The following is a 23,562-nucleotide window of genomic DNA, read 5'->3' as shown; positions in this document are numbered from 1 at the left end:
CTCTATATTAGCTATTTCTAGAAACTGTTTTCTCAGTTCTAAACAACCTCTCCTCAAAATATCTACATCAGAATTACAGTATTCCTTAATTTCTTTCTTCATATTGAGCACATAATTTTCTTTAACTCTTGAGCTGTGCCATTTGAGAAATGCTTCTCAATCTTTTGGCTTGACAGTATCAACACAATAATACTGAGCATCTGGAATATGTCCTATGTAATTTTCATTTTCTTGTGTATTGAGCAAATGAGGGAAGTAGTCTTCCTTCAATTCTTTCAAATCAAAAGTTATTGGAAAACTACTAATAGGACCTTGGACAAAGTTACTGCTATCTTTAATTTTTATGCCTATCTGTTTGATCTCCAACATCAGTTTAGTTCCTATGTAGATGATATATGGCTTTATTGTATTTTCAACACAGTACTTCAAAATAAATTGGGAATTGTAACCTTTTGTATAGTGAGATATGAATGTGTGGTAACTGTTTTTTTTTTCAGATATCATCCAACAACAGAATTCATCGTTTGTCTTAAATTTATAAACAGTATCTTCATTAAAATTGTGAACAGTTATGAGATTTGGAATATGTGTTCCAGTTTCTTGAGTTTCTTCAGAGTCAAACCACACGTAACTCTCAGTATACATACAGTTCACCCTCTTAGGAAATCCATCTTCATGGCATTTTAACTGTTTACCAGTAACTATTTTATTGCATTCAAAGCACTGGTAAATATAATAATTTGGGAATTCTCTATTAACATAACAACCTTCTTCATTACAATTTGAGCAACCTTGTACTATAAAATCCTTACTAAATTTTCATTCACAGACACCTCCTTTTGCAATTTGTATTGCCTGTAACATTTATATTTCCGATTTTCACTACTTGTTTACAATTCCTGCAAAGTTCAAAGCCACATTTATGTTCTTTAGATCTCAAACTAATCTTTTTCCATCCTTCACATTTATTAACTATATCTTAGCTAAAACGTCTTCATGATTTTTGAAGCATTATTCATTATAACAGTATCTGTTGCACTTTTCACAAATAGTCTTGTTTTCTACACTTTCATGTTCTGCCCTTTTGAATAATATGCGAAGGTTCCTCTATTTTACATCTGTGTTGGTTCTTGTTGTTATATGGTTTGTTGCATATGTTACGGAAATACATTGATTCTAGGAAAGCTGTCATATTGTTAATTACATAAATATAGTTGTGATCTTTATACAGATATATCTTTTTTTTCTTTCAGGACCACTATAGATAACTGAATTGAAATTCTCAGTACATACAACCTTGATTTTAAGATCCAACAATTCTTCAACATTTCTAATGTCATCTAGAGTAAGCCCTTCTTCATTGTATTCACCCAACTGATTACATAATGTCAGTTACATCGATTTGTAATATGTATTTATCTCCTACTCCGATTTTCTGAATCTGATTTGCTGTTAGTTCTCCACTAAAAATGTTATTTGTATGGTATGTTAATGCCACAATTACTGCTCTAGGACAACACAAATTATCATTATTATTAATTCATGTGATACATCTTTTAGTCTTTCTGTCTTCAGCTACATTTATTATGTTTTTACCTCAACCACCTTGGACTCTAGGAACTGCTATCATCTGAATGTTAAATGAGGTATCTAATATATCAACAGTCTCATCAGATGTCAACATATCTCTCATTTTATTGCACAAACTTGAACAGATTCTCGAAACTTACCTGATGCTTTATATCCTGTGGAAATTGGATGAAACGTTTTTGGATTGTTGGTTGTTATATTCAACTTATCTTCTTTCCTGAAATTTGTTGTCGTTTTAGCTATCAACCATAGAGTAGAGTACTTTCGCTATATAACCTGTTTTATCACTGACAGTTCTGACATAATTAAAAACGATTTTGTAGCCAGCAGACCAAGCTTTAAATTTTTCATTAAATCTCAGTCTTATTTCCTTAATCTCGGATAAATGCTTTTTAGTTGTCTCAGTCTCTTTTTCTTGCTCAAATAGTTTTCTATTGAATGAATACATTTCATTTATTCTCACAATTTTTTCTTGTCCCAGTGGCCAAGCTTTTTCAATAACACCATCTTCAAATCTGTAAAATAATTTATATTAGGTATTCGTTTTGGCCATAATCTAGTTTTTTGGAATAATTATGGATGAAATTGAAACTTCTGTAACCCAATAGCATTAACTAACTTTGATTTCTTTAATTTACTGTATGCATTAATACCAAGATTTTTAGCTCTAGCATTGCGTTCTCTTACTTTCAAATTATCTAGAGTCCTTGTAGGAGGAGCTAAATTATTTGAAACGATTAAATAAATTAAATCATCTTTTCTCTATCTTCTATAAACTTGTAAATTATTCCTTCTCCAATAATCACGAATTTGAGGGACTGAAAATCTCTCACTGAGGATTCCATTCTATTCTGTTTTATTAGGAAAATTTTTTCATTAGGATTTTGAAAAATTTGCAGAGGTAAATTATGTGAAATAATTAAATTAATTAAATCATCTTTTCTAAATCTGCTGTAAACTTGGAAATTATTCCTTCTGCAAAAACCGCGAAGTTGGGCGATAGTAAACTCTCTCAGAGAGGCTTCCACTTACTTAAGGACAGAAAACATTAGCTTAGCAAAATGTAGTGATTTCATTGTCAGTTATTCTAATGTGTCTTTATGCCTGTAAATGTTCATTGAGATCACTTTTTACTATTTCTTTTCCACACTTCCACACTATTTTTTTTTTTTTTTTGCGTATCTTCTAGCTGACAAATCTCACATCTACGTGAGAGCTTGTGCCTAGATGTATGACTTAAGTAAAAACAACTAAAATCTTTAATTTCTTCACAACCAATGCATTATTTACAATGTGGTTAACTTTGTTTTTCTCCATTTAACTACTGCTGATTCTAAAAACAAAGAAAATCTTTCATGTCCTTAACTTTTTCCAACGGATTCTTACAATTCGATATAAACTCTTTAAAACGTTCTTTTTTCTTATTATATGTATTTCTTCTAAGCATTTATAGCATTCCTTACACATATGTAAATGTTTATGCTTTGTATATTTAAATGAATGAAAACCAGAATGAGACTTTCACTCTGCAGCGGAGTGTGCACTGATATGAAATTTCCTGGCAGATCAAAAGTGTGTGCCGGACCGAGACTCGAACTTGGGACCTTTGCCTTTGACGGGCAAGTACTCTACTAACTGAGCTACACAAGCATGACTCAAACCCCATCCTCACAGGTTCGGTTCTGCCAGTACCTCGTCACCTACCTTCCAAACTTTACAGAAGCTCACCTGCGAACCTTGCAGAACTAGCACTCTTGAAAGAAAGGATATGGTGGATACATGGCTTACCCATAGTCTGGGGGATGTTTCCAGAATGAGATTTTCACTCTGCAGCAGAGTGTGTGCTGATATGAAACTTCCTGGCAGATCAAAACTGCGTACCGGACCGAGACTCGAACTCGAGACCTTTGCCTTTGACGGGCAAGTACTCTACCAACTGAGTTTTGATCTGCCAGGAAGTTTCATATCAGCGCACACTCTGCTGCAGAGCAAGCATCTCATTCTGGAAACATCCCCCCGGCTGTGGCCAAGCCATGTCTCCGCCATATCCTTTCTTTGAGGAGTCCTAGTTCTACAAGTTTCGCAGGAGAGCTTCTGTAAAGTTTGGAAGGTAGGACACAAGGTACTGGCAGAACCGAAGCTCTGAGGACTGGGCGTGAGTCGTGCTTGGGTAGCTCAGTTGGCAGAGCACTTTCTGGCGAAAGGCAAAGGTCCCAAGTTCGAGTCTCGGTCTGGCACACAGTTTTGATCTGTCAGGAAGTTTCATAAGTGAATGAAAGTTATCAGTTGACTTCTCCACTTCACATTTCTTAGACTTCTTCTACACTCCCATTTACTGAGACAATTTTTTCATTAGATTAATTAAAATTATTCCTTAATAAATGAATCCGCTTTCTTGTTGCTGTGGTATGGATAGTTGTATAGGTAAAATATTTACACTCTTAATTTTCTTCCTATCACTAGTATTTTTACTGTGTATTTTTTATCTCATTTATGAGTTTGAAGTACAATACGTACGTCATGAAAAAGAAATTGTAATCATAACGATGCACTATTAAGGAAATTTTAGATATAATTCCAGGCTTTAAATATTTAGCGTCTGGAAAATTAACAGAGTGCTTTAGAATTTTAGCGGACAGCATAACAGCAACTTAAAACATTAAACAAATAAAATGGGGTTTTATTAAGTAAGGAATTTAACGTTCCTTGATTTTGAGGGCCTACATTTTTAGCCTGTGCATTTTTAAAAGGAATTCCAGAGTCCAAATATTTGGATACTGGAATTTTAAGAAGAAATAAAGGCTATTGTCCCAAATAACTCAAACCAAAGGATAGTCCATATAGAGAGTACTATAGAGTTTTACTTTATCTACTGTATTTTTATTCTATTAAATGTATACTTTACTGAAGAAGCTGAATAATACAAGCAATTCTTCTAGTGAGCTAGAAGTAAAAGAATTGTATTACATTATTGATTGTGAACATTTAAAAACTAGATATGTTGAGAAAATTTGTATGGAGCTTGATAACAAATTTAATTTTTTTACTAGGCAGGTTTAACAAAATAATTAGTAACTAGGATTTTCAATTTTTGGAGATGGTAATGTGAAACTAAAGTATAAAGGAACGAAGAGAACTAAAAATAATTATGACGCATTTCACAATCTGGAGTTCATTCATTTCACAATCTGAAGTTCATTGTGTGATTTTGAACTGATTTAATTTTTTATATCTTATTTTTCTGGTGGGTTGGGTTTGCTCAGTGAATAATCGCGTAGTGAGGTCAACCTATCAACTTACAAGAAAATAGAAAACGTCAGTAAATAATCCCCTAGTGCACCCAACTTACCCACTTACTACTATCATCGTGTAGAATGCAGACAATGAGATGTAATCATGCGACTTCTTCATTCAAATAATTTATAGAGTGTACTGTTGTACTCAGTTGAATCTGTGTTCGAAAGTCCATTTAGTCATCCTGTTAGCTGCAGGAAAGGACAATCAAGATTGCACTTCTATACATTATAAAGTAAAGACAGAAAAGTGAAACATTTTATTGCACAGTGCGGATTTCTAGGCGTACTTCTTTTTACATTTTTATACCTCTCTGTAGTTATCACTTTTCCTTTGTTGCCATCGGCCTCCGATTCAGGACAACTACAGAACTGAGTCAGCTATAAGCTGTGCAGGTAGTTACGTAAAAAGGCGAGCATACGGCAGTGTAGATAATGCCCTTTACGCTGGTATGATTCATTTATCTGTCCGATATCCTGCGTGCCAACTGGCATCACACAACTGTGTCTCCTCCAACGTTTGGACATTTTCGGTGATCGAAGAATCACAGTCAAACATTTCGCTGCTCAACTGGACGTCTCTGTTGGTAGTGTTGACACACTCGTCAACCATTTGGGTTACTCACAGGTGCGGGGAACTGCTTGTGTTACGAGGCTGATTGTGACAATTTTTTTCTTAAAAATCGTCATCAGCGTACTTTGAACGAAAAGAAGAACTCCAGTCCATGCAGTGGCACCACACCACCTCTTCTCTGAAGTAATGTTTAAAGCCGCACCCTCGGCATGGCGACCGTCTTCTGGCACTCTGAAGGGGTCGTTCTGTCAGTACTTCCCTCATTGTGCAACGATAAACTCTGAAGTGTACTGTGCTACATTCAGGAAATTGACTTTAGCGTGTTCGTCGCCACAAAAATCCAAACGAACTTCTCTGTGACAACACAAGGCCTCACACATATTTGCACACCCAAAACGTGCTCACAAAACTTCATTGGACTGTTCTTTTGTCATCCATTCTTTGCTCGACCTCGGGCTCGCCTACGAGGAACGTGTCTTGTATTTCGAAGCCATCGTTCAAGATGTTTAAATGACCATGGATCAAACACCCAGAAGTGCTGAGGCAGTGGTCTGTAACTGTCCTGCTTCTTGACTTCCAAAACATGAACAAGACAGGGTCCAAACGACATCTCCGTGGTTTCACGATGCAAACATCGCCAAAATACTACGATCAGCTAGCAAAGAAAACACAACATATTTGACAAATCATGTATCTGATTCGCAACTTCTCGTCACTAATGAATCAGGATCTCATTCGAAATAAGAACAATGCACTTCCCTTACAGTGAACGGTATTTTTGGGTTTAATGAGTCAAAGTAATTTGCCGCACTGGTTGTCGAAACATGGATGAGGACCATCTTTTGATTTTGTCTTTTTCACCGCTGCACACCCACGAGGGCATTCAGTAAGTAATGCAACACATTTTTTCCGTGAAAGCAGCTTTTTTTTTATTAAGGTTTGCAGTACACCATATTATCCCTCACTCTTTTGCTTACAGAACCCTGTTTCTTAATGTAAACTCTGTTCAGTGCGACGGCCTCACGGCACCTTACTGTGAGGGACTGTACGCTGGGTTGGTATCACTCTGCTGATCGACGTCGGACCCATCATCATTCTGCATCAGTAACCTCTCCGTCATCCACGTAGTGCTACCAGCGGAGTAAGTCCTTCACTGGTCCAAACAGATGGAAGTCGGAAGGTGCGAGATCCAGGCTGAACGATGAATGAGGAAGAACAGTAGAATGAAGTTTTGTGAGCACCTCTCGGGTGCGCAGACATGTGTAAGGCTTTGAGTTGTCATAGAGAAGGAGAAGTTCGTTTGCATTTCTGTGGCGACGAACACGCTGAGGTCGTTTCTTCAATTTCCTGAGGGTAGCACTGTCACTTCAGAGTTTATCGTTGTGCTATGAGGGGACTACAAACAGGACAGCCCCTTCAGAGCCCCAGAGGACGGTCACCATTTCTTTACCGGCCGAGGTTGCGGCTTTGGACTTTTTCTTCGGAGAAGATGTGGTATGGTGTCACTTGATGGATTGGCGTTTTGTTTCGGTTCAAAGTGATGAACTCATGTTTCATCACCGGCGACGATTTTCAACAAAAAACAGTCACGATCAGCCTCGTAATGTGCAAGCAAGTGCTCTTCCTGGTCTTCTGTGAGGCGGAGAGGAACTCAGCAGCCACACACCTCCGAGTACCCCAATTCTCGGCGCTATCAACAGAAACGTCCAGCCGAGCAGCGAAATGTTTGTCTGAGCCCCTCGATCACCTCAAATGAGACTGTCCGCTTGTTCCAACGTTGCCAGAGACACAGCTGTGTAGCCGTCCTGCACGCGGGAGGTCAAGCAGGTTTACGTGACCTTGCTGCGACGATGACAGAGACCTCGCCCAATGACACGCCGTGCCTTTGTTCACTGCCCGGACTCTTTAGGCATTCTACAAGTGCTATGAATGTTTGCGATGCTCTGGTTTTCCGCCAAAAGGAACTCAGCGACAGCTCTCTATTTGGAACGCACCTTCGTTAGACACGCCATTTTGTAGGCCATATACAGCGCTGCCACCTATTGGAACTTTGTGAAAGTACAGAGGCTGAAAACGGGAATATTCCACGATGTCCTACAACAAATTCCGCACTTTTTCAGCCGAAACTGGCCGAGGAAAAAAAAGTTGTATTACTTACTGCAAGGCCCTTGTACATCTGGGTGGCCATTTTCAAATGTGTGAAATACATACCAGATGTAACACTGTTAAGATGTAAATACAAAACAACCAATAGTGGTTTAATCAACAGAACTAAAATAAAAATGAAATAAAATAAAACATAATTTGCATGGCATAACCCATCAAACGGACACATTTGGAATACAGTCAAAACCTGCATTCATCGTACATTGTTATAATGTAGTTTCATAGTTTTGTGAGCTGCCAGTTGAACTACTTAGCACACCCTAAGATCACTATGGGTGAAGCAGAAACCTCTACTAAAATTTCGACAAATATTTCAGCTGGCTCCGCTGGGCTTAATGGTTGCTCCCACACTACGTGGCTTCATGTTCTCCATTGCCTTGCAGAGTTTTACCTCTGCTAGAAAGGATTCCCTTCGCTTCTCGCACAATGCAGTTTTATGCCGCAGCGCCCAGCCTCAATCCAGGCCCCTTCTGGGCTGAGATAACAGAATGTCCTTCTCTGCTCCATGCCTGAATGGAGAAAGGTTTTCAATGGTAAGCAACTTTATGATTATCCATTCCCCTAAGTGAAATTACCCTTCGCGAACTAGCTGAAATTCCAGAGGCTCCCTTAATTACAAGACTCCTTCCTCTACCAAGAGGAAAGGAAGCATAGAAATAATTATAAATACAATTATTAATAGCTTTTATGCAGCTTTAGTTAGTTGACTGGCCGGTGGGATCTAGATATTAAATTAAAAGCAGGTTATAACACATGAAATATTATTAACAAGTGGTCAACAAACAATAAGCGAATAACGTAAAAAAAGTTTACAGTATTACCTAAATTTAAGACAAACAACATGACGCCAACGGTTTGTGGAATAGCTTTGATGTGACTTACCTTCTACATGTAAAATACGGTACTGGTCTAAGCACTAGGCCGCTTTCCCATGACCTCAACCCTCCGTGCCCAGCGACTAACTGTATTTCTGTTGACAGAAGATGCTCCATAGACTTTGCACGAGCACTTGCGAATATTCCCATAGTTTCTTTCTGCAGAGAGAAATTCAATGACGGCACATTCCTTGTAACGTACGTCAACTACAGAGGCCATTTTGAAACTGTGCTGCAGCTACGTTATCTGTCAGAAGTGACGGGAACTTGGCGCGCTCATTCAGGAGACTTCAAATCATTCATAGGTAATGTTTCGCATTCGTTGCATTGTTTTGGTCTGGGAAAAAAAAATGCGGTGCATTACTTTCTGGGTAACTCTTGTATATCTTTATATGTGTCCAAACGTTTTGTTAGAGAAAAATGCAGAAGTCTGAAGTAAATCGTAAAGGCACATATTGAGGTTTTTGGTAACACTACGAAGAACTTTCGGAGATTAACGATTTCGAACAAGTCAAAATTTACATTTTTATTTATACAGATTTTGCTGAACGTTCTTTGTGATTGTGTGGAGTTTTGTATTTGGTATTAAGCTCTCTATTTCTTCCCACACGTGCTACGAAAAAGGGCATCTATTTTTAGAAATACTTTCTACATATCAGGAAGTGCTGTCATTGATGTTTTTCCTTTATATGACACAGAGTATATTTTATTTTTTAAAAAAGCCATACGTCATTTGAGATTAAACATTCCAGTATATGAAGAAAAATGTTTGAGAATAGTGCTTCAGTGTTACATCCACTGAAAAAAAAGTCCAAAGGTTCAATACTGAAGCATCCGAATACTTTTTTCACCTGCTATATATAGGCTTGTACACGCTGTGTGCAGTGCAGCTGCGCCGCACTCCGCACTTTTTTTTTTCTTTCTTCCGCTCGGCTTGTGTGCGCGATGCGGCGGCCCATGTTGACGTGGAGTGTGTCGGCACGGCGGCAGGCGCGGCTGAGTGCGGCCCTGTGTTGACAGCATGGTGCGGCTGCAGCGGCGCATCTCCGACGGGCTGGAGCTGCTGCAGTACTTCACGACGCGCGAGTGGAGCTTCCGCAACGAGCGCTTCCTGGCGCTGTACACGGGCCTCAACGCCGAGGACAAGCGCCGCTTCGACATGGACATGGTGCCCATAGAGCCCTACGAGTACCTGGTGACGGCGTCCGTGGGCGCGCGCTTCTACTGCTTCCACGAGGACCCCGCCTCCCTGCCGCGCTGCCGACGCAACATCCGCATGTCAGTACAGCGCCCCGCTCTGTCTCTGCCTCACTCCAGCTCCTGCTGCGCGACGCCACGTGGCGCATTGCTTCCCACTATTCGTACGAATCGTTTCACACACACACACACACACACACACTTTATCACTTCCTACAATACACTAGAGCGGCAACGAAACTGGTATATGCATGCGTATTCGTACACAGAGGTATGTAAGCAGGCAGAATACGGCACTGCTATCGGCAACCCCTATATAAGACAACAAGTGTCTGGCGCAATTGTTGCATCGATTACTAATGCTATAATGGCAAGGAGTGATGGGACACAGCATCTTTGAGGTAGTGATCAAGTGGGGATTTTCCCGTAGGACCATTTCACGAATGTACTATCAATATCAGGTGTACGGTAAAACATCAAATCTCCGACAACGCTGCGGTCGGGAAAAGACCCTGCAAGAACGGGACCAATGACAACGGAAGAGAATCGTTCAACGTCACAGAAGTGCAACCCTTCCACAAATTGCTGCAAATTTCAGTCCTGTGTCAGCGTATGACCCATTCAACGAAACATCAACAATATGGGCTTTCGGAGCCGAAGGCAACACCGACAGAGGACTGTTTATGACTGGAAACATGTTGCCTGGTCGGACGATTCTCGTTCCAAATTGTATCGACAGGATCGACGTGTACTGGAATGGGGAAAACCTCATGAATCCGTGGACCCTGCATGTCGGCAGGGGAGTGTTCAAGCTGGTGGAGGATCTGTAATGGTGTGGGGCATCTGCGGATGGAGTGATGTGTGACCCCTGATGCGTCTACATACGGCTTTTGCTGCGCGGCACGTTACTTTTTACCGCCCTGCCAGAGTCCAGCAATGTTCATTTGTCTAGCTAAAAGCTGTAGTAGAAAATACTAGACCACTACTGTCTACTGCAGGTCGCAACATACACAGAATTGTCCGGTAAACGGGATGTGGCTAGCTAACAAAATAAAAGTTTTAACTTGGCAATGTAAATTTTCAGGTGTATTTTTACAGCAAAGATCACAGTTAATACTGCCAAGTCCGTACTAAGTGGCAACACAATGTAAAGTTCACACGTACACCACAATCACACACATAGCCATTTTATGGTATTTACACCCGTTACCGAAATTAATAGAGTTCACCGGATAGTTTAGTTATGAAAATGCTCGCTCAAATGTTGTGCACTCTGCTCTACATGTAATATCTGTACCACTCTTAGATCGCACAACACGCCACGCGGTTATAACTAACAGTCAAAAGAAATAGTTTTGTTATTCCGTCCGATATTCCACACGACTTCCACTATACCGTTCACTTAAATACACTTTGCACTACTTCGCGAACTCGTAATTAGCATTTTTCCGCGATTTTACAGTACTTTCGTCGGAGCTGCTTTCCATGAGATGTTACTAGCTCGAACCCGCAGCCACGATCTCCCTAGATCACACCAAAGGCTTTTTTTTTTAGAATAGATTGGCGCGAGCCTGCATTTTTCTGATTGGCAAATATCACAAACAACAAATCAGGTTGCAGTATTATCCCGAGCTAACCCGTGCTTTACTTCAGTGACCAATCATAGTAAAACATTTCTTTCTATGGCAATTTCTAAATAAATAAATTTAGAAAAGTATCAAATATAAAATTACTCCTTCTGAAATTACCGATTAATTTGTGTTCTTCTCACGATTTATTAGTACCATAAACTGACTGCACATTTAATTATAGTGAATCCCCTGTATAGTTTAATTGGTATTTCGTGAATAAACAAAGCAATATCATTTACTTATGTTCTTCTTCACTCATACAACACTCACTTTGATAGTTACTATACATATAAAACAATTATAATTATGTCCATACCTTAAATATTAATCAAACATAACTTTGTTGTTGTTGTGGTCTTCAGTCCTGATACTGGTTTGATGCAGCTCTCCATGCTACTCTATCCTGTGCAAGCTTCTTCATCTCCCAGTACCTACTGCAGCCAACATCCTTCTGAATCTGCTTAGTGTATTCATGTCTTGATCTCCCTCTACGATTTTTACCCTCCACGCTGCCCTCCAATACTAAATTGGTGATCCCTCGATGTCTCAGAACATGTCCTACCAACCGATCCCTTCTTCTAGTCAAGTTGTGCCACAAGCTCCTCTTCTCCCCAATTCTATTCAATACCTCCTCATTAGTTATGTGATCTACCCATCTAGTCTTCAGCATTCTTCTGTAGCACCACATTTCAAAAGCTTCTATTCTCTTTTTGTCTAAACTATTTATCGTCCACGTTTCACTTCCATACATGGCTACACTCCATACAAATACTTTCAGAAACGACTTCCTGACATTTAAGTCTATACTAGATGTTAACAAATTTTTCTTCTTCAGAAGCGCTTTTCCTGCCATTGCCAGTCTACATTTTATATCCTCTCTACTTCGACCATCATCAGTTATTTTGCTCCCCAAATAGCAAAACTCCTTTACTACTTTGAGTGTCTCATTTCCTAATCTAATTCCCTCAGCATCACCCGACTTAAATCGACTACATTGTTTTACTTTTGTTGATGTTCATTTTATACCCTACTTTCAGGACACTGTCCATTCCGTTCAATTGCTCTTCCGAAACATTGTTTTGACTACAACTGCTAGCACTGTCCGTCAATTGCTGATCTCTGCCACCTACTAGTACAACTACGTGCACCTCTGTAACTCAGGTCCATGTCAGCTGGTGACATCTGTCGATGACTGATGCCTATGACGATATCGTCCTAACAAGTGACAGGAGCGATGCGAAGGCGCTATACCTCACTCTGACAGGTGACACGTATGTAAGCATTCGGTCTGATCGTCTGCACCCATCCATGTCCATTGTGCATTCCGACGGACTTGGGCAATTTCAGCAGGACTATGCGACACCCCACACGTCCACAATTCTTAAAGAGTGACTTCAGGAATACTACTCTGAGTTTAAACACTTCCCCTGGCCACCGAACCCCCCAGACATAATCATTATTGAGCAAATCTGGGGTCCCTTGCAACGCGCTGTTCAGAAGGTATCTCCACCCCCTCTTACTTGTGGACAGCCCTGCAGGTTTCATGGTGTCAGTTCCCTCCATGCGATACTTCAGAAATTAGTCGAGTCCATGCCATGTCATGTTGCGGCAATTCTGCATGGTCGCGGGTGCCCTGCACGATAGTAGGTGGGTGTACGATTCCATGGATCTTCAGTGTACTTCTTTGGGCGTGGACATGACGTCCTCTGATGTTAGGCAGGTTATCTATTAACAATTGCCTGGGTATGTATTTATTCCAATCTTCTGTTAGCCCACCTCTTCATTCTCCTGCTTCCCACCCCCCCACCTCCCCACTGTCCATCTAATCCTGCCTTTCTTCCTGGCCATCTGGTCCTTCCTCCCTCTCTCTCTCTCCATTCCCCCTCCCCCCCCCCCCCCCCGTAAGCGTCTCGTCGCCCCCTGTAAGCCAATTCCCATCTCCCATCTCTCTTTGTGCATCGCCTCCGCCCCCTCCCCTCTTCCGTCCATCTCATCATCCCTCTTCTCTTCATACACCTCATCCTCTTCCCTTCTTCGTCCATTTACTCCTCCCCAGTTCCCTCCACCTCCTCCTCGTCCCCCTATCTGTGTCCATCCCCCCACTCCCTTCCCCTCTCTCTCCATCTCCTTCTCCCCAGCTCACATCATCACCAAGAAATCAGCGCCATTCCAATAGCAGGCAAGTGGTTCTTACCCCAGCAGTATTTCTTTCCAGATAGTAAGTAATGTGCAAGTATGTACCGAGTTTGGTTGAAATGGACCCAGGGGTGTAGGAGAAGCTTTTTGCCCTCGTCTTTCCCAGAGTACGCACATGTCACATACATTTCACAACTATTTACTACATCTCACTCGAATTTGTACACATATTTCTACTGTATGTCTAGCGAATTCCGCCTTGCAGTTTCGTTTTCACGATGCTTGTATCTCTTGAACCATGTGTAGTGCAATGACACAGTTTTGCAGGTACATTCAGTGGTGTATTTGGCTACTGTCTGCGAAATGTCTTGCGAATATAGTTAGTAGTAAACACGTAACGAATTAAAACGCCATGCATGATGCGGCAGCTTTTACGTGTCCATGTTTATGACGTCATATCCCCTGAACTATGTGTCATATAATGATATAATTTTGGAGGTACATTCAATAGTATATGTGTATACTGTGTGCAAATTTTGTAGTGGACACAGTTAGTAGTGACGAAGTAATAAATTAAAACATCATAGCTAATGTGGCACTTTTACTAAATGAATAGCAAAAATGTAGTAAGCGATAACTATTATTTATTTCATTATATTGTGGGGGTTGTCAGCGAGAAAAAGTTCCGTAAAGATTTAAAATTAAGTGTAAAGTTTGTCGAAAGAACAAGGTGCTCTCATTGACAATTAATGTATGAATAATATCAGGGAATTCGCGCCTCGTGAGCTTCACTTCTTTTTGACTCCCACCCCCACCCCACTCATAGGTACGTGGATCTTTACCCCAAACTCATTCTTTCCATATAATCAGCGAAATGTGTACCAAGTTTGGTTGAAATCGGTCCAGTGATTTAGGGGGTGATTTGGATCATTACATACTCGTACACATGTTCCTCTATTTTTATAGTAAGTATGGATTTCGCATTTGTGTACGATCTAATAATCAAAATGTATATTTATAACTAACCTCAGGGTTCTTTTGACTCTTCGAAATGAAATCGAAACAGAGAAGTGGCTACATCCAGGAAACAGAAAATAACGCAATCCACTGATCTATCTGAAGATGAGGATGTAAGCCCTCGGAACGCGTCGTCTGAGAAACTAAAAATGCTTGACACAGATCATTGTTTTAATTTACCTTTACAAAACACCAGGAAACGTTAACGTTAGTAGAAACTGGATTCAAGGTTAAGGAGTCAACAGATTGGTGACGCACTGAGGTCTAATGGAATGAATATAGTAGTGATGGAGATTCTCATAGCGCGGCCATCAGAATTGATTATTAAATTGTCCTATTGAATCAAATTTTTGACCGTATGTGCATCTGACTAACCAGCGTCATTTTTTAACGATACCGCTGCAAGAACACATCTTCGCGTAATCTTATTTTTTTACAGAACTTTGGAACTGGAATTGTAAAAGGAAACAATTTACTCTTGTTGACATGATAAGTAGAAGATTGACAAAGGCAATGTCTCTGACACGTTTTCCTACCACAAAGCATAACAACATTACGAAATATAATCGTATGACAAATAATAATAATAATAATAAAAATAATAATAATAATAATACGTTGATGCTAACTTGCAGTCTGTCTTTGTTACTAAGCATGCAAGGCAACACTGCTACTATAGTGAAAGATACCGTGCAGGTAGTGAAATCTACTATTTATACTGTAATGGCAAACTTATTTTCATCAAACGACCTACGACTTTAAGTGCCAAAGTCACTACTGATTTATAGTGACAGGTTTTAAATTAAAAAAAGCGAATTCCTTATACTGTTCTATATTTATGTCGAAAGAAACACGGAAGCATTCATTAAATGCATTCGCAGCTGCGCATATGGACTACCATCAGCTGTATAATGGAATAACGACAACTAAAACTTGTACTGGCCGGGACTTGAACCGGGATTTCCCGATTAACGCTATCGGTCGCCTTACCATGTCCGAAGGAACATTGCATTGCAATTAGAAATAACAGGCACTACAATATCGCACAGAGACATTCTTTGGGAAGCTGTACCTAACAAAATTTCTTGGCGAACTTAGCTTGTTCGATGCATTGTTGATGTAGATACTGCATAATGTTATGGAATTTCTGTGGCACGTGTACATCTCGTCACCAGGGCAGCAAATTTCCTCTTCCCTCATTACTAAATCGCCTCTCCAATTATGACAAACCTCACATTGAAACTTCCTGGCAGATTAAAACTGTGTGCCCGACCGAGACTCGAACTCGGGACCTTTGCCTTTCGCGGGCAAGTGCTCTACCAACTGAGCTACCGAAGCACGACTCACGTCCCGTACTCACAGCATTACTTCTGCCAGTATCCGTCTCCGACCTTCCAAACTTTACAGAAGCTCTTCTGCGAACCTTGCAGAACTAGCGCTCCTGAAAGGCAAAGGTCCCGAGTTCGAGTCTCGGTCGGGCACACAGTTTTAATCTGCCAGGAAGTTTCATATCAGCGCACACTCCGTTGCAGAGTGAAATTCTCATTCTGGAAACATCCCCCAGGCTGTGGCTAAGCCATGTCTCCGCAATATCCTTTCTTTCAGGAGCGCTAGTTCTGCAAGGTTTTCAGAAGAGCTTCTGTAAAGTTTGGAAGGTAGGAGACGGATACTGGCAGAAGTAATGCTGTGAGTACCGGACGTGAGTCGTGCTTCGGTAGCTCAGTTGGTCAGTCGGCTTTCGGCCGTGGTCGCGTGCGGACCGGCTCCGCGCGCCGGACAGCGCACCGTAGTTTGTTTACTTCCGCGTCGCGGTATTTCGTGTTGTGTAGCGTCCATTTCTATTGCACCTCATGGCGCACTGTTACCGCCGAGCGACAGTTAAAGTAACATTCCAAGCCGAACATGCTAGACCACGCGCTTTTGAAATTGAGCAATTCATTCGCGAAGAGCTACGTCTGGACCCTCAGGAAGTGATAGGTATTCATTTCTCTATCACTAGCAGCATCGTCTATATTAAGATGACGACGGAGGAAGCGTGTGCTAACGTAGTTCGACAACACGCACGCGGACTCAAGTTCAAACATTCTGACGGGCATATTGGAGAGGTGACGGTCGATCACGCTGGTTTCGGACTTCGAACAATCCGGGTTTTTGAGCTCCCTTTCGAAGTGCCGCAAGATGTGGTCGTCGAAGCTTTCCGACCCTATGGCAATGTTGTGGCGCACATCGCGGAGAAATGGCAGACATTCACGACATACAACGTGTTGAATGGTGTCCGCCAAATCAAAATTGAACTCTCCAAACATGTACCATCCTATCTGCTGATAGGTGGCGTGCGAGCCATCGTTATGTATGATGGCCAGCCGCGGACGTGTGCCGGTTGCGGACAGGAGGGCCATGTTCGGTCAGAATGTCTCCGCCGACGTTTGCTCCAGGTCCCGACCAGTGACTCAGCTCCCAAAGTGACGGCCGCTTCTTTACCAGATAGCTACGCCACAGCCGTACGCAGCCCCGATGCGTCACTTCAGGAAGCACCTCTTCTCCACCCGGCACTCCCCACTGGAAATGACGGTGCTGCCATGGCCTCACCGGCACCATCTCCTCTGACGGCTACGACACCACCAACTCTCCAGAGCACGATGGACATCGACGCGAATGCGGTGCCTACCTCTGCCTTTCTTCAGACTGGCGCGACCTCGGACATAGAACATCCACATTCTGATTCAGAACAGCACCTCCGAAAGCAACGGTCGCCCAGAAAACGGAAGAAGAGGAGTCAAACGCCATCTGACGACACACTTCTTCATGTGGCATCATAGGCAGTGGAGCTGATACACGACAGTGATCTCCCTTCGAGCGTTCTGACGACAGGAGAGGCTGCTCCTGATGTCCCATCTGAAGAACGATCTCACACGAATATGACGGATTCCAAGGAGGGTGCCTCCCTGGACCCCACTACAGCAGCGTCGCTACAACTCGCCCTCGAGGAGTGTGACAGTCGCTCACCGTCTGTTCCAGTCTCCTGGGCTGATGATATCGACGAAGGAGCAGTTCGAGATGGTGGTCCTCCCATCAGGCAGTGCCCCATGGAGGTGCCTGACCCACCTTCCAGCCAGTGATTACGACAACGGTGACTACGTCAGATGTTACACGCCAGCCAGACATCTCTGCCGGAACATCTGTGCCAATGGTGGGAGCACGCCCCCAACATTACCGCACAGCGACGATGAATCTGGCCACCATTCGGGCCCCCCATAAACTGGCAATGTTCCGTGAGACCATTTATGCTGCTGATGTCGACATTGCCCTCCTCCAAGAAGTGTTTGTCGCCGATTTCCATGCCCCCACTGGCTACGTGGCACACATCTCCCATGCTTCTGACAACGGTAGTGGAGTTGCCATCCTCCTCCGTTCTGGACTCCCTGCTGAAGATGTAGTGTACCTTGCTAATGCTAGGGGTATGGCTCTCACGCTGTTCGGCGTCCGTATCCTCAATGTATATGCGCCGTCCGGCTCCAGTCGACGTCGTGATCGACACACTTTCTTTGCTGACGAGGTAACGCCGCTGTTTGAGGGTCCCCTAGATGATATGGTCCTCGGTGGCGATTTCAACTCCACGCAAAGGCCTGAAGATCAATTACCGCATCATTCCCCTTGTGCGGCCCTCTCCGTCATCATCGACAGACTCCAGCTTGTTGACACATGGACAAAGGTGCATGGCACCCGTGCAGGTTTCACATATTATACGGCGCATTCATCTAGTCGTCTCGATCGTATATACCTCACACGTTCCCTTGCTGCCGACACTCGACATGCCGAAGTATGGCCTCTGGCTTTCTCTGACCATGACGCCTACATCTGCGATGTCGTCCTCGCCCGCCAACAAGTGTGGCACAGCCGCGGCTTGTGGAAATTCAACGTTTCCCACCTGACTGTCCCTGACTGCCGACGAATCGTTGAGGATGCGTGGGCCCTCTGTCATCGTCGTCGCCCCGCCTACGCATCCACCTTATCGTGGTGGGTATCATGCGCGAAACCAGCTCTGCGCAGGGCGCTGATAGGATATGGCAAAGACTTCAAAGCCTGGCAAGCGAGCACCATGGACTTTTATTATGCAGTCCTTCGTGACTGCACTTCGATGGCCTTCTCTCCTGATCGTCAGATGATGGTGCATCGTGCTAAAGCGCAGATTACTTCCCTCACGCGACGGCGCTTAGAAGGGACTCTTGTCAGATCCTGCACCCGTGACCATATGCCTCATGAAACGCCATCGATGTACCACCTTCTCAGGGAACGCCGACGTCGTCGTCGAACCCTCATCCACGATCTCACAGATGCGGAAGGACGACGACACACTACGCAATGCGACATTGGTCACGCTTTCTATTCTCATTTCCGTCAACTGTTCGCTGCCGTCCCTCATCCCCCGACCTTAATTGAGGAGGTGGCAGCAATGACTGTCAACACCATGCCAGAGGATGTGGCTCAAGAACTTCAGGAACAAGTGACCTCTGATGAAGTCCTAGATGCTATCAAGGTGGGGGCTGCCAACAAGTCCCCTGGACCTGACGGCCTCCCCCTCGACTTTTACAAGTATTTTAGCTACCTTTTGTTACCTGCTTGGACGTCCATCTGTCGTGAATTGATGTCACCCACAACGATGATCCCAGCCACCTTCCTTGATGGGGTCATCATCCTGGTCCCTAAGCCACATGGGCGATCACGGATCTGTGATTACCGGCCCATCACTCTACTCAACAGTGACATGAAAATTTTCACCCGTTTGTTGGCCTCACGCCTCAAGAAGGCAGCAAGATCCGTCACCTCCCTTGATCAGACTTCGTTGGGCGGTGACAACAACATCCATACGGCCCTTTGCCGTTATAGGGACATGATTGCGCTCGCGCGCTCGCGACATTTACCTGGCGCATTGGCATCGCTTGACTTCCGTCAAGCTTTCGACCGTGTCGACCATACTTTTCTGAAATCGGTCCTCCAACACATGGGTTTTCCGGTTCGTACAATCACCGTGGTAATGCGGCTCTTGAGCGGCGCAACATCAAGAATACTCTGTAATGGTCGCCTCATCGCGCCTCTAGCGATCGAGCGCTCTGTCCGACAGGGATGCCCACTTTCCACGATACTGTATGCTTTGGCATTAGAGCCCCTCCTACAGGGGCTTCGCCAACGCCTGGTGGCCCTGACATTGCATGGGCACCGCTTCTGTTGTACAGCCTATGCTGACGATCTAGTCCTCTACCTCCGCAATGAAGACGATGTTCGCGCTGCTCTGACTTGGGTGACGACTTATGGGGAGGCATCGGGCAGTTCTCTTAACATTTCCAAATCGAAGGTTCTGCTCATTGGTGAGGGTCTACCAGAAAGATCTGTCGCTCCTCTAAGTGTGGCCACCAGCGTCCGCTGTTTGGGCATTGATTTTATGAATGACCTCCGTCGCTCAGCGGCAACCAACGGTCGACGTCTCCTACAAACGATCAGGGCTGGCCTTGTGGACCACCGGCTTCGATCCCTCGACATTATACAGCGCGCGCAATACGTGAATGTTTATCACGCCTCACGCATCCCCCATGTGGCACAAGTGTTCCCGGTTCCGATTACCCTCGCACGTCGTATGTTGATGGCTATGGGATCCTTTGTCTGTGCCGGGATGTTATTTAAAGTTCAATATTCCTCCCTTGCCCTCCCGCGGGAGCGTGGTGGAGTGGGCTTATTCCATGTGCCAGACAGAGTTACCGCACTTTTTGTTAGCTCCCAACTGAAAGTCTGGCGTCGCTGCCCGACGAGCCTGACCGGACTGCTTTTGCGTGAATACGCACCAGTCTCCATGTCAGCCCCGGTCATGTTATCCGACATTCCACCCCCCTTTTATCACTTTCGGTACTTCTTCTTTGAAATCAGTTACATTCTGCACTCCTTACCCCTTCTCCGTATACTCCAGACAAAGACTGTATACGACACCTTACAAATGTGTCAAACCCCCAACCCCATTGAACACAAGTTTCCCCAGATCATATGGCGCCGTGTGTGGAAAGCAGTGCATGCTGGTTACCTCGACACCAGCGTTCAGTCCACCTGGTATATCACCGTCAATGGCAAACAGGTCAACCAGTCTCGTTTGCACCGCATCCGCCTTGCTGACACACCACTCTGTGTTCACTGTGGTGTAGAGGACACGGACGCTCATCGGTTCTCATGTGGTCCGTCTGCTGACGTCTGGAGGCTCGCGCAGCGTATCCTGGCTTTCCTCACCCGACAGCCGCCTGCTCAGATTATTTTCCTGACGCTTCTATTCCCGGATGTGATTCATTACCCCACAACAAAAACTAATGCCGTGAATTGGATACGCGGTCATACAGTCCGCTACCTTTTTGGGCCCGATGAGAAATCAGAACTAGGTTATTGGACGTACCTTAACGATCGACATTGTGCACTTGTTCGCAACCCCAGATACAAGCAGTTCTTTTCCAATTTTCTACGGAGCGCCTTTCATGACCCGCCTTCCAGCTGGAACGTCCAAGCCATGAGATGCTGATGCTTTTTTGCCGATATGATGTTCTGAACGTACTACACACGGAATCCCCACTAAAATTTCGAGAAGACACGTTTGGATGTTCCGCCAATCAGACGGCGCAAGCGACTCCTAGAATTCTGGTGCAACGACTGCCATAATACAAAAAAATGAATAAATAAAAACATACATACAAAAAAAACAAAGAAAAATAAAGAAAACAAAAATGCAATACAATAAACTAAAAACAAAAAAAAAGTTCCTGTTCACAACAAATTTCATTTTTTTTGTCGCTACTCTCTATGTCTCTTCCCCCCTACTTTCTTCCTTTCCTACACCTTTGCAGTAATAGGTTAGTTGTTTTGGAATAGGTGTAGATAGGTGCCAACGCCTGAAGAGGTGCGTTTAATTTTATTTTTTTGTTAGAATACAAGTGGCGGTGGCAAATAGACATTTTTTTGTAGTTTTTCCTTTCCTGTCCAGATAAATAAAAATAAAAAAAAGGGTAGCGTCTTATTAGAAAAAAAAAAAGTTGGTAGAGCACTTGCCCGCGAAAGGCAAAGGTCCCGAGTTCGAGTCTCGGTCGGGCACACAGTTTTAATGTGCCAGGAAGTTTCATATCAGCGCACACTCCGCTGCAGAGTGAAATTCTCATTCTGGAAACCTCACATTGCTTTCAGATAATACGTTTTCATTCCAGAGCTCTTGAAGCAACGTATACTGCCATACTGCCAGCCTGCCACAGTCTACTCGATGGTGGTACAATAAATAAAGTCTTTGCCTAAGCAGTCGAGTTCTCTTTCAGAAGTGATAAAAAAAATTTCCACAATTTTGTTTTCCTTACTACACATACTGCTGTTTCCGTGTTCTTTAAATTTACACGATCTGTATCACATAAATGATAAAATTTACAATTACAAGTTTACTCAGAAGGAAAGGAAAACCTTTATGCTAACAGTTCCGTACGCCGCTAATAGATGGCCTTACTTGCAAAATTTGTAGAACACTGGCGTATACTCTAAAATAACTCAAACTGAATTATTAAATGAAACTATCAAACAAACAAACGATAATCTGCTCTGCCTTTGTGTTTTGAAAGTGTATGTCTTAAACTTATGTTAGTGTCTTAACCTAACTGTGTCACTGCAGTATTCGACAAACCTACAATGAATGTAGGAGATAATATTTGCGTAAACAGCTTGAAAGAATTTCTAAGAACTTTTGACCGTAAGTGAAGTCGATCAGTGGGGTGAAATCGTCTCTCCAGTTAATTACTGAAGAAACTGACACCGAACTCATTGCTACCGCAACGAGGTTTAAATGCTGCTTATGATTTTCCAGAATTCATTCACTGATAAAGAGCATGCTACATCTGTCAGTGAAGTATGTTCAAAAATGTTTAAATGTGTGTGAATTCTTATGGGACTTAACTGCTAAGGTCACCATTCCCTAAGCTTACACACTACTTAACCTAAATTATCCTAAGGACAAATACACACACCCATGCCCGAGGGAGGACTCGAACCTCAGCCAGGACCAGCCACACAGTCCATGACTGCAGCGCCTTAGTGAAGTATGAAAATTATTTAGAAATGATGGGCAAAAGGTTGGCACCCGGCGTCGATGTATTTTCTGTTAAATTACATGTCGAATTCGCCGAAGAGATGGCCATCTTCTGACTGCTTGCTGCCACACTTTGTTCCAGCAGTAGTGTGTTCCACGCAACTGAGAGGCCGCTTTCGGACAAAGGCAATGAGGCCTGGAGTGATCAGCCAGATTATAATTACGAATCATGAAGAGCACTGATCTACATTTGTAAAGTAGACCATCTGCACTGAAGTGTCTTTTTTTTACTTGGCTGAAAGTAGAAAATACCAGATATCTGCACTTAATTTATTCTGTTCTTGTGGTTTAAGACGTGTTGTTTACTAAATTGAAAGATGGAGATCGATATACTCGTAAATTGGTTCCACAGAATGACTGACCATAGCCTCAGGATGCAGGACATGATCAGAAATTCATTATCATAACAGAATGACTGACCATAGCCTCAGGATGCAGGACATGATCTGAAATTCATTATCATAATTCTCAAACCAATGTACAGCGTCTTTAGAAAGATTTGTTGTCCTGCTAGAAAATTACCTGTCAGATACTTTAAATATCTACAGTATGGGAATGCATTGATCTAGACATTCCATCACAGTGTGAAGGAAAACGTCGCATGGTCTAATGCTACCACCACAATGCAGCATTTATATTTGTCGTGGTGCTGATGGGGGACCACGACTCTCCTGGAAGATACGAACCTTGAACCGGGCTTCCTTTTGGTATAACAAGTTGTCTCAGAGTGCAGGTACTATCACATGTTACGCGCGCAAATCACGATAGACCTATATCTCTAACGTCGATCAGTTGTAGAATTTTGGAACACGTATTATGTTCGAGTATAATGTCTTTTCTGGAGACTAGAAATCTACTCTGTAGGAATCAGCATGGGTTTCGAAAAAGACGGTCGTGTGAAACCCAGCTCTCGCTATTCGTCCACGATACT

General features: G+C 43.1%; 1 protein-coding gene and 1 non-coding gene across 4 annotated transcripts in view; one reads left to right on the top strand and one right to left on the bottom strand.

Moving 5' to 3' along the window:
* Positions 1–23,562, top strand: part of LOC126266652 (putative fatty acyl-CoA reductase CG5065) — a 394,269-nt gene that overhangs the window by 324,275 nt on the left and 46,432 nt on the right. For all 3 annotated transcript variants that reach the window (XM_049971045.1, XM_049971048.1, XM_049971046.1), the window contains exon 8: positions 9,519–9,776. In XM_049971045.1, the coding sequence (XP_049827002.1) occupies positions 9,519–9,776 (258 nt within the window). The remainder of the gene's footprint in view (positions 1–9,518; positions 9,777–23,562) is intronic.
* Positions 15,744–15,818, bottom strand: Trnas-cga (transfer RNA serine (anticodon CGA)). Its single transcript has one exon. It is a non-coding gene; the product is annotated as a tRNA-Ser (tRNA).

The sequence above is a fragment of the Schistocerca gregaria genome, chromosome 4 (assembly GCF_023897955.1).
Source record: "Schistocerca gregaria isolate iqSchGreg1 chromosome 4, iqSchGreg1.2, whole genome shotgun sequence".
NCBI classification, from domain to species: Eukaryota; Metazoa; Arthropoda; class Insecta; order Orthoptera; family Acrididae; genus Schistocerca; species Schistocerca gregaria.
The sequence above is the reverse complement of the archived record's forward strand: the minus strand, read 5'-3'. Positions and strand labels throughout refer to the sequence as shown.